Source organism: Coenobita brevimanus, chromosome 53 (assembly GCF_032717465.1).
Source record: "Coenobita brevimanus isolate Jiangsu-jjx chromosome 53, ASM3271746v2, whole genome shotgun sequence".
NCBI lineage: Eukaryota > Metazoa > Arthropoda > Malacostraca > Decapoda > Coenobitidae > Coenobita > Coenobita brevimanus.
In genome coordinates, this window is record NC_137006.1 from 44,556,011 (window position 1) to 44,573,510 (window position 17,500).

General features: G+C 46.4%; 1 protein-coding gene across 1 annotated transcript in view; it reads right to left on the minus strand.

Moving 5' to 3' along the window:
- The window catches only part of LOC145400687 (uncharacterized), a 34,070-nt gene that overhangs the window by 10,800 nt on the left and 5,770 nt on the right, over nt 1-17,500 (minus strand). Inside the window, exon 3 of the mRNA XM_080273124.1 lies at nt 7,917-8,422. Coding sequence (XP_080129250.1) covers nt 7,917-8,422 — 506 coding nt within the window. The remainder of the gene's footprint in view (nt 1-7,916; nt 8,423-17,500) is intronic.

Below are 17,500 nucleotides of genomic sequence, written 5' to 3' on the forward strand. Positions count from 1 at the left end.
TTGACAGAAGACAGAATAACGGAGTGGAAAGACGGCAAAAAGATTTAATGACAGGAAGTGAGTGGTCAATACACACACACACACACACACACACACACACACACACACACACAAATACGTCACACAAAGCAGGCATACAGGTACACATATATACTTAACACACACACACACACACAAAGCTGGCATACTGGTACACATATATACTTAACGCACATGCACACAATCCTACCCCAAAAATACACACACACACACACACACGCTCACTCATAAAGCACACGCACATATGGCGCACATGCATACATATACACATGTACGATTTGGTAGGTGGTAGTAATAGCGGTTCTGGCACTGGTGGTAGTTGTGGTAGGAAAGTGATAGTAGTAGTGGTAGTTGTGGTAGTAACTGTAGTATTAGAGGCAGCTGTGGTAGTTGTGGTAGTGATGGTAACTGATCAGAGGTAGCTGTGATGGTGATAGCTGTGGTAGTAAAAATAGTTGTAGCTGCGACAGTGGTAGAGATGATAGACAAGTGTGGTATTAGTGGTGGTAGTGGTAGTTGTGATGGTAGTGATTATGAGGGTGTTAAAATGGCGGTATTAATAGTTTGTGGTAGGGGTAATAATGGCAGTAATGGTTGTAGTGGAAGTGCTGGTTGTGGTAGTAGTAATAGTAGTTTTAGCAATGGTGGTTATGGTGGTGGTGGTAGATTTAATGCGACTGTGGTAGTAGTGAGATTATTGTGACTGTGGTTGTAGTGATGGTGGTGGTAGCAACAGTTTGGGAATAGTTGTAATAATGTGGCGATGGTGGTAGTAGTAGTAGTAGTGAGTGGTAGTAGTAATGGTGGTAGTTTGGTGATGGTGGTGATTGTGGTAGTGGTGGTGGCGGAACAAAGGAACCACGAGAGGGGGTAGGAGTGTGGGTTGGTTACATCTCACACAGGTACACCCCTCCCCCCTCCTCTCTCTCTCTCTCCTTCCTCCTTCCCTCCGTCTCCTCCCTCTCTACCTTCCCTCCAACTCTTCTCTCTTCTCTCCTCGTCTCTTCCATCGTTCTTTCTTCTCTATGCTTCCTTTTCTTCGTTTGATTCATTCCTCCCTCCCTCCCTCCCCCTCTCTCTCTCTCTCTCCTTTTATTCCTTGATACCTATTCGCCCCACACTCACTCTCTTCTCATCCCTCCCTTCTTTCCTCCACACCTTCTCTCCCTTCTTCCTTTCCTCCATTCTTTCTTTCACATCTTCTCTCCCGTCTTCCTTCCCTCCATTCTTTCTTTCACATCTTCGCTCCCTTCTTCCTTCCCTCCCTCTTTCCTCCACATCTTCTCTCCCTTCTTCCCTCCCTCCCTCTTTCCTCCGTCCCTCCCTAGCCCGGCGTAGCACAGTAGCTCTTCATAATGGCTAGGACAAGGGAGGTGCGGCTGGGAGGCAAGACAGAGCTAGGACTCACCCAACCCAACCAACCCCAAACTCGGCCCTATGCTGAGGCGACTTGGAGACCAGTTTCCCTAATTTCCACTCCACCGACCCTTGTGTCTTTGCGTTTCGTACAAGGCAGGACCGGTACCCACCCTCTCCCACCACGCATCGCTCCCCTGAACGAAACAATATGCCACGGCAGCGATCGAATCCCCGCTAACCCAGGCCACAAAATCGACCCGCTCCATTCTGACACAGCTCGCCCACTACTACCAGCCTATCGGACGAAGAATTTTGAGACGGGTTTGGTTGGGTCCTACAGGTGAAACGCTCCCCCAGGCGGTTCTTCCAGACACAGCCAACCCTGGGGGGGATCTAGGGGGGCGGAGGGGAGGGGGGGGTTGAGGCGTAAAGGGCGTATCCAGCTACGAGTTAAGGGGTGACCATTTTCACTTCAATTATAGGTGGGGGTTTGGCTGCGTCAGGGGCACTGGGAGGGTGAGGTGGTTTGTTCTGCCCTTCCTTCTCTCTCTCTCTCCCGTGACCCTACCTCTGATTCTCTCTCTCTCCCTCTCACACACACACACACACACACACACACACACACACGCACGCACACACACACAGAATCACTTCCCTCCCACCTGTCTCCATACACCAATCCCTCACTCTTCCCTCCCACCCTTCCTCCTCCTCAACCTCTCCACTCCTCCACTAGTGTTTACATTTTCTCTCCCTTCCTCCCTCCTTGCATCCATCTATCTCTACTCTTTCCCTCCTTCTCCTCTTTTCTCTCTCTCTCTCTCTCCTGTACCAACCTACTGCCTCCCTTCCTTCTTACTACCCTCCCTTTGTAGCTACGTACAGTACTTACCTACCTCTCTACTTACCTACCCTCCAACCTACCCCTCTACTTACCTACCCTACTACCTACCTCTCAACTCACCTACCTCCCTACCTACCTACCCTCCTACCTACCGCTCTACTCACCTACCTACCCTCCTACTTACCTACCTACCTACACCTACTCATCCTCCTTTTGTACCTACCTACCTACCTTCTGTGCCTACATATCCAACCTCCCCCCCCACCTGTTTCCTTCACCGTCCTCTCTCTCTCTCTCTCTCTCTCTCAACATTACGGGAAAAAGTATTGGACAGAATTACACTCAATTTAGAAAAATTATTAAGGAATATCAGAAGAGGAATGAAAAGGGCGAGCGAGCGAGCGAGCGAGCGAGAGAGAGAGAGAGAGAGAGAGAGAGAGAGAGAGAGAGAATCAGAATCTTATTTCATTATTACAATGGTTATTCATTACCTAATGGGCACTATAATACCTTAAAATCTACATGTACATACATATGTATATATATACACATATATACAGACATACATAAATATACATACTGTAAATACCCACATTTATAAATACACACACACGTACACATACATATACATACATGAACGCACACACACACACACACACACACACACATACATATATATAAATAACCTTTTCGTTCTGTACTCTGCTCTTCCTTGGCGGGGGTATGCACTCTCTGAAACTATAATGCAATGCCACCGGAAACAGCCAGGTATGTGATTTTGTCTACATAAGCCTAGCCTCGGGGCCCTACACCTGCCAAGGGGGTAATATCGGCTGATTACTATTACTGTTATTATTACTACTACCACCATCTACCATTATGGTTATTAATATTAATATTATTATTATCATTACTATGGTCTGCGACGGTAAGCGACATTAAAGCAACATATATATTTATTTTCTAATGCACAACCCTTTCAGCACGAGGTCTTGTCATATCTACACACACACACATACACATGTAACCTACTGCCGCAATGTGTATATTCTCTCTCTCTCTCTCTGGTGTGAAACTGGAGCAGCGTGACCAAGACAGGGAGGTTCAGGTCAAAGGTTACGAAGAGGGTGTGGGCTCTCTCTCTCTCTCTCTCTCTCTCACACACACACACACACAAAAGTCCTCTCTCTCTCTCTCTCTCTCACACACACACACACACAAGTCCTCTCTCTCTCTCTCTCTCTCTCACACACACACACACACACACACACGCACACACGTCCTCTCTCTCTCTCTCTCACACACACACACACACACACACACACGTCCTCTCTCTCTCTCTCTCTCTCTCAACTGCACGTGGACCATTACAACAGACAATACCTTACATTCAACATCCCCCTACCATAGAAGCAACAATCTAAGTTCCATCCAGGTCCCCAATTGCGCTGCTGGGTGGGGAGGGGGACAAGGCGGTAAACCAACTTCGTCCACCAGTCTGACCGGCACGAGGATAAGCAACAGAAGACGTGTGTTAATGCAGAATGGTGAAAAGCGGGAGATTCAGACCGAGAACGAGGCATGGGAAAGATTTTGGGGGAGACTTCAATGCACTCACATGTACTCATCCACGTGTTAGGATGGATGGAAGGAGGGAGGGAGGGAAGGATGGAAGGAAGGAAGGAAGAGAAAGGAAGGTAGGAAGGATGGATGAAGGGAAGGAAGGAATGAAGATATGAAAGATTGATGTCAGGAAGGAAGGAAGGAAGGATGGATGGAAGGAAGGAAGGAAGGATGGATGGAAGGAAGGAAGGAAGGATGGATGGAAGGAAGGATGGAAGGAAGAGCTCAGTAGGGAAAGAGAAAGAAAGGGGAGAGAAGGAAGGTATAGAAGGAAGAAAGAGAGAGAGAGAGAGAGAGAGAGAGAGAGAGAGAGAGAGAGAGAGAGACACTGTAGCGTTATCACTGTATAACGGAAGGTGAAGGAAGGGAAAGAAAGACAAGAGGGAGGGGAGGGGGAAAAGAGGGAGGGGGGAGAGGAGGGGAAAGAGAGAGAGGGATGGAGGGAGGAAAGGGGGGAGGGAAAGATGTGAAGAAGGAAATGGAAGGGAGGAAGGAAGGAAGGAAAGGAGGGAGGAGAGGAAAGGAAGGATGGAGGAGGGAAGGAAGGAAGAAAGGAAACAGATAAAAAAAAATGAAGGAAAAAGACATATTCTCTCCTTTCCTCCTTACTTCCCCCTCCCTCCCTCCCCTCTCCCTCCCTCTAGCCTCACACAGACCCTTCACTTCTTATATGGCCACACCTCCCTCCCTCCCTATGTCTTCCTCGCTCCCTCCCTCCCTATGTCTACCTCCCTCTTCTCTCCCTGTCTTCCTCCCTCCTCCCTCTTCTCTCCCTATGTTTTCCTCCCTCCCTCCCTGTCTTTTTCTTCTCCCCTCTTTCTCTCCCTGTGTCGTCTTCTTTCCTCCCTCCCTCCCTGTTTTTTTCCTCATCCTCCCTCTGTGCTTCTTCCTCTCCCTTCAAGTGTCCTTCCTCCCTTTTTCTTCCTCCCTCCCTCCCTGTCTCCCTCCATGCTTTCCTCCCTCCCTTTTTCTCTCTCCCTCCCTGTGTATTCCTAGCAATGTTTTTCTCCCTCATTCCCTCCCTTCCTATGTTATCCCTTTCTTCCTCTCTCTCTCTCTCTTTCTTTCTCTCTCTCTCTCTCTCAACAGCAACACCCAATGTCCATAACGAGTAGACAAGATATTCACACAACAGCGTAAAGCAAAATAAATCGCTAAGCAAGAGGTGTTAGGGGTAGGGGTAAGGCCGCGAGTTAATCTAGAATGGCATAATGGAAGCTCCTTAACACCTCTTCCTTACCGATTTATGTTGGGGTATGTCTGGTTAACGTCGCTCTGTAGGTAATTTATGCAGAGTATGGTGACAATGGAATGATTCAGGCAGCACAAAAATAAATCGCTTAGGAAAAGGTGTTAGGGAGCTTCCTTAACCATCGAGAATACGGGAGAAAATTACATTACATTCTTTTGGCGACTAATAAAGGAGTTATTTTTGTTTTTTAAATTCTTAATCATTCTTCTTCACCGCTTTATTTTCTTTGGGTTACAGTACTGCTTTGAGGCGAGTGACCAGTGGCTCTTCGCTGAGTCGTAGTGTACATAAACTTACGTACATATAAATACACACACACAATCAGGACATCAGATACACCTACATACTATACGTGTACATAAAACCACACATACACACAAAAGCACGTTTACATAAATATATACACATACTCTTATATACTAAACAAATATGAACACACACACACACACACACACACACACACACACACACACACACATGAATGGAGTCTACTGTACATGGGCCAGTTCAGGTATCTCACCCCTCATGTTTTTTTTTTTCTCTCTCTCTCTCTCTCTCTTTCTCTCTATCACACACACACACACACACACACACCTAAAGAGGACCATTTGTGTGTGTGTGTGTGTGTGTGTGTGTGTGTGAGAGAGAGAGAGAGAGAGAGAGAGAGAGAGAGAGAGAGAGAGAGAGAGAGACATAGGTAGGTAGGCGTGGAGGGAAGGAGGGAGAGAAACCGGATTGAGGGAGGGGGAAGGGGGGGTGATGCAAGATTCCCTGCCCTGTTCTTCCTCCCTCCCTCCTCCCCTCCCCTCCCCCCTTCCCTTCCTCACAATGGTATCATGAATGGAAGATACTGCCCCTCCCTCCGTCCCCCCCCTTCCCCCTCCTCTCTCATTCTGTCTCTCCGCCTCCCTCCCTCCCTCCCTTCTCCCTCATACCTCCCCCCTTCCCTCCCTCCTTTCTCTCTAATACCTCCCCACTCCCTCCCTTCTCTCTCATGCCTCCCCACTCCCTCCCTCTCTCTCATTCTGTCTTTCCTCATTTCCCCCCCTCCCTCCCTCCCTCTCTCTCACATACCACCCCCCTCCCACACACATACCCTTCTCGCGCGCGCGTGCACACACACACACACCTCTCTCACATACCTCCCCTCCCAGACACATTCTCTCTCTCTCAAACACACACACACACACACACACACACACACACACACACAGAGCATTTATTTTTTACTTTTCCGACCTCTAAACGACTCTATTCAGCTCTGTAAAATCCTCTATACGCCCTTCACTCTAACTTGGCCTAAAACTGCCATCTCTCCATCTTGAATACTAAGCTGTGGCACAAGATTAACACTATAGTCACGAAGAAGTGCTATGGAAAGGATGTAGGGTAATTGCATTGTCTTTTTCTGCCACTGAGCTACGTGAAATAAGCTGCAAAAGGACGAAAATCTGGGCCAAGTTTAGGTGAAAGGAGTATGGCAGTGGAGAGGTTAAGGACGGGGTGAAGGGGTATATGAGTGAGAGAGGCGAGCTGGAGAAAGGGCAGATTGATGGGAGGGTGACAAGGGGGCGATTTGTTTGTGGCCACCCTTTTCGGAATTACGGCGTCTGGCTATACAAAGTTGGAAGGGCAAGGTATTCTGGCAGAGAGAGAGAGAGAGAGAGAGAGAGAGAGAGAGAGAGAGAGAGAGAGAGACTGTCAAATATGAAGGAAGGAAAGCAGAATGGAAAGAGCAAGGGGGTGGGGAAGGCAAGAAAAATATATTGTAACTACAATAACAATACATATGAATATAGTAGTAGTAGTAGTAGCAGTAGTAGTAGTAGTAGTAGCAGTAGTAGCAATAGTAGTAGTAGTTGTTGTTGTAGTAGTAATGGTGGTAGTAACAGTAGCAGCACTAGCAGTAGAAGTAGAAGCAGTGGTAGTAGTAGTAATAGTAGTAGCAACAGCAGCAGAAATAATAATAATAATAATAATAATAATAAGCTACAATTAATAACTATGACGATATATGTGGATGATGATGATAATAATAATGATGATGTGGTGGTGGTGGTGATGATGATGATAATAATAATGATGTGGTGGTGGTGATGATGATGATGATGATGAGGAGGAGGAGGAAGAGGTGGTGGTGGTAGTGATGATGATGATGATGATGATGAGGTGATGATGATGCTAAGGCGTCTTCGTGCGTATGGAAGAGTGTGACCTAATTTTCAAGCCATCTTGGGGTCTTTGTGGTGGCGCCTCTCTCTCTCTCTCTCTCTCTCTCTCTCTCTCATTAGCATCCTTGAATGGAGAGATAGGAGTGGTCTTTCCTCCCTCCCTCCCTCCCCATTCTTTATACTGCTCTCTCTCTCTCTCTCTCTCTCTCACACACACACACACACACACACACACACACAATAATTTTATATAATGCCCAAAAGAAGTACTGGAAAATTTTTTTAAGTTGTTTACAGCTAAGCAAGTGTGTGTGTGTGTGTGTGTGTGTGTGTGTGTGTAGGTATGAAGGATGGAGAGTAAGTATATGTAATAAAGAATTATTTGTGTGTGTGTGTGTTTACGAGTGAGTGACAATGAATGAGTGTGCGTGTGCTGCATCCTCCTGAATGCATACACGTGTGCGGATTAGCCTACATACATACACACATTAACTCACACACTATGGACCCCGACTGAGAGAGAGAGAGAGAGAGAGAGAGAGAGAGAGAGAGAGAATGAGAAAAGCGAGACACCTTAAAAAAATATATATATATAATCAATAAAATCTAAAAAACGTTCTTCACTAACCTTGCACCACCTGTCTTAGAGCCACGGGGGGGTCGTCGGAGCGTGGGGGGTCCCTGTGGGTGGGGGTCGCGGGCGGGGGGGTGACCAATGGACGGGAAATGGGCGTGATGTGCTCCCTGGTGGCCCGCTGTTGGTTCAGGTGGGCGGTGGCCACGCTGTAGGGCGGAGGCGGGATGGGGCGGTCTGTGTAGGGCGGGGGAAGCTCTCTGTGGGCGGGCATGTGGGCGGGATCGAGGTATCTGGGCGGGACGCAGGTGATGACGGACGGGCGTGGTCGGGCTGGGGGCGGGAGGTAGGTAGGGCGTGGGTGGTAGGGTGGAGGGGACGGGGAGTTGGTGGTGCGGGTGGGTAGGACAGTGATGGGGGAGCGTCGTTTGGTGCTCATGTCCAAGGGAAGGTCCTCCTCCTCGTCCATGTGGGCGTAGTAGGCGTGGCTGTAGTAGCTGGTGGGCGGCGGCGAGTCCACCACGTTGATCTCGTCCTCGCTCGAGCATTCTCTCTCAGGGCTGTGGGAAGAAAAGAGTTTGGTTAGGTTAGTGTGTCTGAATGGGATGGGTTGGGTTGGACTGAGTTGTGTGTGTGTGTGTGTGTGGGTGTGTATGTTGAGTTGAACTGGGTTAGGGTAGGTCAGTTATGGCTGGGTTGGACTGGGTTAGGTTAGGTTAGGTTGGACTGAGACGAATTAGACGGGGGTAAAACAAGGTTAGTTTAAGTCAGGTAGGGTAGATCGCGTTGGTCTAGTTTAAGTGAAGTTAGAACGGATTAGTGAGAATTGGGTGACTTGATTTAAGCAAATTAGGTTGAACTGGGTTGTGTTAGGATGGGTTAGGTTGAGAGAGAGAGAGAGAGAGAGAGAGAGAGAGAGAGAGAGAGAGAGAGAGAGAGAGAGAGAGAGAGAGAGAGAGAGATTATATAGTGAAAGTAAGGAAGCCAATAAAGTGAGTGAAAACTGACTAATGCTGACTCACTGACCTATTTACAGAGAGAGAGAGAGAGAGAGAGAGAGAATGTACGTCAGTGTATGAGCATGTGCACGTATGTGTGAGCATGTCTCAAATACGTATGTACGTACGTGTGTAAGTATACGAGTGGAGTGAGTGTATGTGTCAGCGTGTACGTGTTGTTCATGGATATGTTTACATACGTATGTATGCATAAGTGTAAGGTATTTATGTACGTGTGGACGTAGCTACGGTATGTGTGTATATGCGTGTGTGCATCGTGTACGTCAATATTTATAATCAAGTACTGGTATGTACGCCCGTGTGTGTGTGTGTGTGTGTGTGTGTGTGTGTGTGTGTGTGTGTGTGTGTGTGTGTGGTGCGTGCGTGTGCGCGCATGTAGGTATGCAAGGACGGTGTATTGATTTTCATGCACACACGACAACTGTGTGTATGTATGCAGACGTCCATGTGCACGGATAGCCTACGGTGTGTGTGTGTGTGTGTGTGTGTGTGTGTGTGTGTGTGTGTGTGTGTGTGTGTGACCCAAAAACCGCAGGAAGGAATGCAGTCTTGTACTTTATGTATGTATGTATGCATGTATGTATGTATGTATGCATGTATGTATGTACGCAAGATGACATTTAGACACGAGGGAAGGGGGAAGAAAAGTAAAAATGACAGGGAAGGAAGGAGGGAGGGAAGGAGGGAAGGAAGGTAGGAAGGAAGGAAGGAAGGTAGGAAGATAGGAAGGAGGGAGGGAAGGTAGGAAGGAAGGAAGGAGGGAATGAAGGTAGGAAGGAGGGAATGAAGGTAGGAAGGAGGGAAGGAAGGTAGGAAGGAGGGAAGGAAGGAAGGAGGGAGGGAAGGAAGGAAGAAATGGGGACACCGAAAACAAAGACGGAGGGAAGGGTAGAACTGTAGGAAAGGAAGGGAAGAGGGAAGTGAAGGAAGGAGAAAGGACAAGGATGGATCTAGGGAGCAAGGAAGGAAGGAAGAGAAAACAGGAAGGAAAGAAGGAAAGAGAGAAGGGAGGAAAGGAGAAAGAACAAGCAACATACGAAGGAAGGAAGGAAAGAAGGAGGGACACACAGGAAGGAAGGATGAAAGAAGAGGGAGGGAGGGAGGAAAAGAGGAAAGAATGAAGGGAGAGGGAGGGAGGAAGGGAGGTATGAATCTCGGAGCATACCACACCGATAACATAAATCTCTCTCTCTCTCTCTCTCTCACACACACACACACACACACACACACACACACACACACACACACACACACACACACACTGGGGACAATTCTACTGCCCTAATAATGAAAAGCGAGTGAGTGACGAGGTAAAGCCCCTTATTTTTCAAAGTTAAATCTCTCCAATACAGCAGCTCTCCCTCTCTCTCTCTTTAATTCTGGCTATCCTGACACGATTTTACTCAGCTGGGGAGAGAATTTTGAAATGGGGGAGGGGGGAGACAGCCTTCATTAACCCCTCCTCAAGTCTGTTTATTATAACTTGGTCTAAAATTGCCATCTCGCCATCTTGAGTGCTGAGTTGTAACATTAGATTAACACTAGATAATGATGCTAGTCACGAAGAAGTGCAACGGAAAGGATGGAAGCATGCAGAGTCGTAGGATCGTCTTTTTCTGCAACTGAGCTACGATAAGATGCAAAAGGATGATAATAATAATAATAATAATGATAATAATAATCATCATCATCATCATAATAATAATAATAATAATAATGGTGTTTATAGAAGTAGTAGTAGTAGCATTAGTAGTAGTAGTAGTAGTAGCAGTAGTAGTAGTAGTAGCAGTAATAATAATAATAATAATAATAATAATAATAATAATGTTTTCTCCCCCGTCGCTAAACTTGACTTATTTCAGGGCTGTGTTTGTTTATCTTGTTCTTTATAAAATTAAACGATAGCATTCTCTCTCTCTCTCTCTTTAACTCCTATGATTCACTCTGATTAATTACATCGTCTTTCATTAGCTGGGATGGATTACTTGTGTGTGTGTGTGTGTGTGTGTGTGTGTGTGTGTGAGAGAGAGAGAGACAGAATGTGAGTCATCAACACCTATTAAGCTGCACTTGATCTCCCTATCTCGTTATCTCTCTCTCCCTCCCAACCCTTACTCTCTCCCCCTTCTCTCTCTCTCTCTCTTATTCCTCCCTTTCTATATATATCCCTTCCCTACCACTCCCCTCTCTCAACATCCCTCTTTTTCCCTCACCCCTTCTAACTCCCTTCCTTACTTCTCTCTCTCTCTCTCTCTCTCAAAATCCTTCTCTTCCTCACTCTCAATCCCTCCTCCCAACTCTCTCAACTCCCTCACCCCTTTTCTCTCCCTCATCTTTCTCCTCTCCCTCCCCCGACTTTCCTCCCTCCCTCCGCAATCTCTCCCCTCCCCCTCCCTCCCCCCACTTCCCTCCTCTCACCCTTATCTTTCCACTTATAGAGATTCCCTATGACTCAAGCCCGTGGGAACCTAACCTACTTATATACACGCACGTACACTTACCCAACACACCTACACAACACACACACACACACACAAACATACAAATCACATATCTACACACACACACACACATATATATATATACACACACACACACCTGTACACATCATTATACACACACATACACACACACAATCACATACCCACATACATGTATGAACACACATGCACACACCATTACACACACACACTGCCTAACAGGTGATGCTAAAAATGATTGAAAGATTGAGTGAATGATGGGAAGGGAAGAGGGAAGGAGATGAAAGAGGAAGGAAGGAAGGAAGGAAGGAGGGAAGGAAGGAAGAAAGGAGGGAGAGAGGAAAGAAAAACTGGATGAGTATAGGACAAAGTTAAGCAATGAAAGAAGGAATGACGAATGAACGGATAAAAGACGGAAAAGTTGCATTGACACATTCAGTATGACACCTTTCCTTCCTCTCTCCCCTCTTCCTCTTCCATCAGCTCTTCCTCCATCTTGTGCTTCTCTTCCCCTCCCTCTCTCCATCCCTCCCCCCTCCTCCTCCTCCTCTTCCCCAAATTTCACGCCTGCCAAACGACGCACTTTAGCTACGGAACTCCACAAAATTTACAAAGATATTTTTTTCCTTATTTATGTCTTATTCTGTCCTTTCCTCTCCACTTTCTACCTTCTCCTTTACTTATTCCCTCCCTCCTCTTCTCTCCCTTCCTCCCATATTCTTCCTCCCGTCCTCTCCTCTTCTTCCATGTCTCCCCCTCTTCATCTCTTCTCTTCCTCCTCTTCTCCCTCCCTCCTCCCCTCTCTCTCTCTCTTCTCTCCTTGTACGATTCACCTCCCCTTCCTCCTCCTCCTCCTCTTCCTCTCCTCCCTTCCTGTTCCATCCCCCTCCTCCCCTCTTCCTCTTCTCTTCTTCCTCCCCTCTTCCTCTTCTCTTCTTCCCCCTCCTCTTCTTCCCACCAAGAGGAACCGTGCACTGGCTGGCAGTTTATGTTTCGAAGAAGTGGTACATCAGCGTGACGTCAGGGTGAGAGAGAGAGAGAGAGAGAGAGAGAGAGAGAGAGAGAGAGAGAGAGAGGAAGTACGGAATGAGTATGTTGGGTTCAAATCTCTCTCTCTCTGTCTCTCTCCCTCCCTCTCTCTCTCTCTCTCCCTCTCTCTCTCATTAGACGCATCATGAAGGTATTTCCTTGTGTGGAGAGAGAGAGAGAGAGAGAGAGCTGGCTGGCTATATGCAGATAAATGGATATAAGATGAATGAAAGATAGATAAATAGATAGATAGATAGATAGACAGATAGATAGACAACAGCAGACATTATTATACATTCCGTGACGCAGACTGATAGATAAAACTGATAGATGGATAGACGGCTGACTGAACGTAAAGAAAGACAGACGGATAGATAGACAGACGGATAGATAGACAGATGGATAGATAGACAGATGGATAGATAGACAGATGGATAGATAGACAGACGGATGGATAGATAGACAGATAGACAGATGGATAGATAGATAGATAGACAGATGGATAGATAGATAGATAGACAGATGGATAGATAGATAGATAGACAGATGGATAGATAGACACAAGGATGGAAGGAGGAAGGGATGGTTTAAGTGGTATTTCCCCTCGGTGCGTTCATGTGTATACCTTACTTCACGTACACATGTGCACATCGGCATACATACGCAGTAACACACACATACTGTACAGAGGAGACATACATACATACACGTACATGAGCATAGACGCACACAGAAACTCAAAATCGAACACACACACACACACACACACACACAAGGCATACATACACATACACACAAAATAGAACCATACATAGGCTACATACGTACACACACACACACACACACACACACACACACAGAAGGGCATACATACAGACAAACGGCCCTTGAAGGATATGAGAGAGAGAGAGAGAGAGAGAGAGAGAGAGAGAGAGAGAGAGAGAGAGAGAGAGAGAGAGAGAGAGAATGTTTTGTGTAACAGAATGACATACCTGGTATTTAAAGAACGTGTACGTGATCTGTATGTGTGTGTGTGTGTGTGTGTGTGTGTGTGTGTGTGTGTGTGTGTATGTATGGCAGACTGACAGGAATACACAAATATATACTGTAATAATTATTTGTGTGTGTGTGTGTGTGTGTGTGTAAGAAGGCTATGGGTGTGTATGGATGTATGTACAGTATGTGCTTGTGTTGGCATTTCCTGACACACACACACACACACACACACACACACACACACACACACACAGGAGGTAGCAGAGAGCATGAGGGAGAATGACAGATAGTGGTGTCAGAAGCAGAAGACAGTGATAGGCACTGAGTAGGCTACAGTTCTTTCACCTTAACTTGGCCCAGATTTTCGTCCTTTTGCGGCTTATTTCACGTAGCTGAGAGAGAGAGAGAGAGAGAGAGAGAGAGAGAGAGAGAGAGAGAGAGATCGGCTCAACATCCTTCCCAGAGCACTTCTTCGTGACTAGCATCGTATTCTATTATTAATCTATGGCTCTACATCCTCTCCAAAGCACTTCTTCGTGACTAGCATCGTATTCTAGTATTAATCTATGGCTCTACATCCTTTCCAGAGCACTTCTTCGTGACTAGCATCGTATTCTTAGTATTAATCTATGGCTCTACATCCTCTCCAAAGCACTTCTTCGTGACTAGCATCGTATTATTGTATTAATCTATGGCTCTACATCCTCTCCAAAGCACTTCTTCGTGACTAGCATCGTATTCTTGTATTAATCTATGGCTCTACATCCTTTCCAAAGCACTTCTTCGTGACTAGTATCGCTGGCTCTAACATCCTTTCCAGCTGTTGCATCTCGGCGGTTACGAAAGCTCCCTAACACCTCTTCCTTACCGATTTATTTTTGGATACAGCTGGCTAAATGAAGAGTATGGTGGAATTACGACCACTTAAAAAATAGAGAAGAGGACAGCATGATGTGATAATCAAAATAAATCGCTTAGGAAGAGGTGTTAGGGAGCTTTACCCGAAGATACTACGTGGATATTAAGAGAGGAGTAATATGAGTATGTGAACGCGTGTGTGCAAGATAAGTCGCTAAAGAAGAGGTGTTTGGGATATATTATGACGCTATGACTATGATTAATACGAGAGGACGTGAAGGTGTGATGTGATGGATAAGTTGCTCAGGGATGGGTGTTGCGGTCAGAATAAGGAGTATATGAGGCAGGGTGGTGAATAATGGCAACTCTCTCTCTCTCTCTCTCATTAATTCTATCCACCACCCGAGTGTGTGTGTGTGTGTGTGTGTGTGTGTGTGTGTGTGTGTGTGTGTGTGTGTGTGTGCGTGCTTTAATGCGTTCATATAGCCTATGTAGGGGACATACAAAAGCTCACAACTCTCTCTCTCTCTCTCTCTCTCTCACACACACACACACAACACACACACACACATATCAAACGAGCGTAAAAGCATTTGCACCTACACGTACACATAAATCCAGGCACTCATGCACACTAAAGCAGTCACACACACACACACACACACACACACACACACAGCATTTAAAGTTTTCATGCTTGCACCTTCAGACGATCGATTGACTTGCTCTCTCTCTCTCTCCCCCAGTTTCTTCTCTCTTACTCTTTTTTCTCTCTTTCCACATCTCTCCCTTCTTCTTCCTCCCTCCCTCTCTCTTTTCTTTCTCCTCTCTTTTTCATTCCCTCATGCTCTCCTTCCTCCTCTTCTTCCTTCATATATTCTTTCCTTCCTTCCTTCTTTCCTCCCCTCCCCTTCCCGCGCGCATTGATTAAGGAATGCCGTATTAAGAACTCTCTCTCTCTCGTATACCCCCATCCCTTCCTTTTCTTTGCCTTCCCCTTCAGTCTCTCCCCTCTGTCTATCTATCTATATCTATCTATATATACCAGCCTCCAGAACTCTCTCTCTCTCTCCCTCCCTCCCTCTCTCTCTCTCTCTCTCTCTCCCTCCCTCCCTCCCTCTCTCTCTCTCTCTCTCGACCTTGCTCTTCAAGGCTAGACCTCTGAGTCATCGTAAGTAGGTAGGCAGAGATAGGGAGATGGAAGGATGGATGGAAGGAAGGAAGGAGGGAGGGAGGGAGGGAAGGAAGGAAGGAAGGAAGGAAGGAAGGAAGGAGGGAAGGAAGGATGGATGGATGGAAGGATGAAGATAAGGATGGATGGACAGATGAAAGAAATTATAGACATATGGATGGATGGATGGATGGATGGAAGGATAGATGCAGGGAAGGAAGAATGGATGCATGGAAGGAGGGATGGATGAACGGAAGGAGGAATGAAAGGAAGGAAGGAAGGAAGGATGAAGGAAAGGATGGATGGATAGATGAAAGAAATTATAGATATATGGATGGATGGATGGATGGAAGGAAGGAAGGAAGGAAGGATGGATGCATGGAAGGAGGAATGAGAGGAAGGAAGGAAGGAAGGATGAAGGAAAGGATGGATGGATAGATGAAAGAAATTATATATACATGGATGGAAGGAAGGAAGGAAGGAAGGAAGGAAGGAAGGAAGGAAGGATGCATGCATGGAAGAAAGAAGGAAGGAAGGATGGATGAAGAGTCAGAAAGGATGGAAGAGAGAAAGGTATGTAGGTAAGTGTGTAAGTAGGCAGGTTAGTAGGAAGGTTGGTAGGTAAAAAAGTAGGAACCGTTAGATACGTAAGCAGGCAGGTAGGTAGGGTGATAAAAGTACAGTAGGTAGATATGTAAGTACGTAAGTTGCTATGGACAGTACGCAGGTGAGATGGTAAGTAGATCTATCTATCTATCTATTGCCAGACGCCTCAATCCCGTTTGGGGTGGCCACAAACAAATCGCCTCCAAGTCGCCCTGTCCCCCGCCATTTCACTGCCCTGCTCCCAACTCACACCCCCCTCTCTCATATACCTCTCCACCCCATCCCTCCATCTCATCCTCGGCCTCCCCCTCCCTCTTCCCCCCTCCACCTCACTCACATACACTCTCTTCGTCAGTCTTTCACCCTCCATGTAGGTATTTAACTGACAGTAAGTAGGTAATGAAAGGCAGATATTCACGTGAGTAGGTAGGTAGGTAGGTCTCTTGGTAGATGGGCAGGTAGATAAGGAGACAGAGAGAGAGAGAGAGAGAGAGAGAGAGAGAGAGAGAGAGAGAGAGAGAGAGAATGAAACGTGTTCTTGATTTACAGCAAACGTACTGCTAAAATAGGGGGGTGGGGGTGACATTGAGAGAGACAATGAGAGAAAGTGAGTTTTCTCTCTCTGACCGTGAAGAAGGAAGGTACGTTTTGAGAGAGAGAGAGAGAGAGAGAGAGAGAGAGAGAGAGAGAGAGAGAGAGATAATCATGGGTAAATCCTTCACCCTACGATCTCTCTCTCTCTCCTAAGCTGAAAAAAAGTCTGATGGAGAGAGAGAGAGAGAGAGAGAGAGAGAGAATCGCGGATAAGGAGTGGCTATTAAAGAATTTCCGGCATAAACAAGAGAGACTAGTTGTGGTGGTAATGTTGGTAGTTGTGGTGGTAATGTTGGTAGTGGTGGTGGTAATGTTGGTAGTGGCGGTAGTAAATAGAGGGTAGTAATGTTGGCAGTAATAACGTGTGTGTGTGTGTGTGTGATGGTAGTGGTGGTAATGATATTGGTAGGAACAATGTATGAATACTGACAATGTTGGCAACAGTGTGTACGAAAGCATGTAGTTGTAATGGTGGTAATGTTGGCAGCTGTGGTGGAAATGTTGGCAGAAACAAATGTGCGTATGAAATGTTGGTAATGTTGGAAGCAGTAGTGGTAGTGGTGATGTTAGCAGCTGTGGTGGAAATGTTGGCAGTAACAAGATGAGTATGAACTGTTGGTAATGTTGGCAGTAATGATGGTGATGTTAGTAGCTGTTGTGGTAATGTAGGTATCAGTGACGGTAATGTAGGCGGCTGTGGTGGAAGTGTTGGCAGTAACAAGGTGCGTATGTAATGTAGGTAATGTTGGCAGTACCGTAGTGGTGGTGGTGGTGGTGGTAATGCTGGCAGTAGTGGTGATGGTAATGTTGTTGGTAGCTGTGGTGGTAATGCAGGTATCAGTGACGGTAATGTAAGCGGCTGTGGTGGAAGTGTTGGCAGTAACA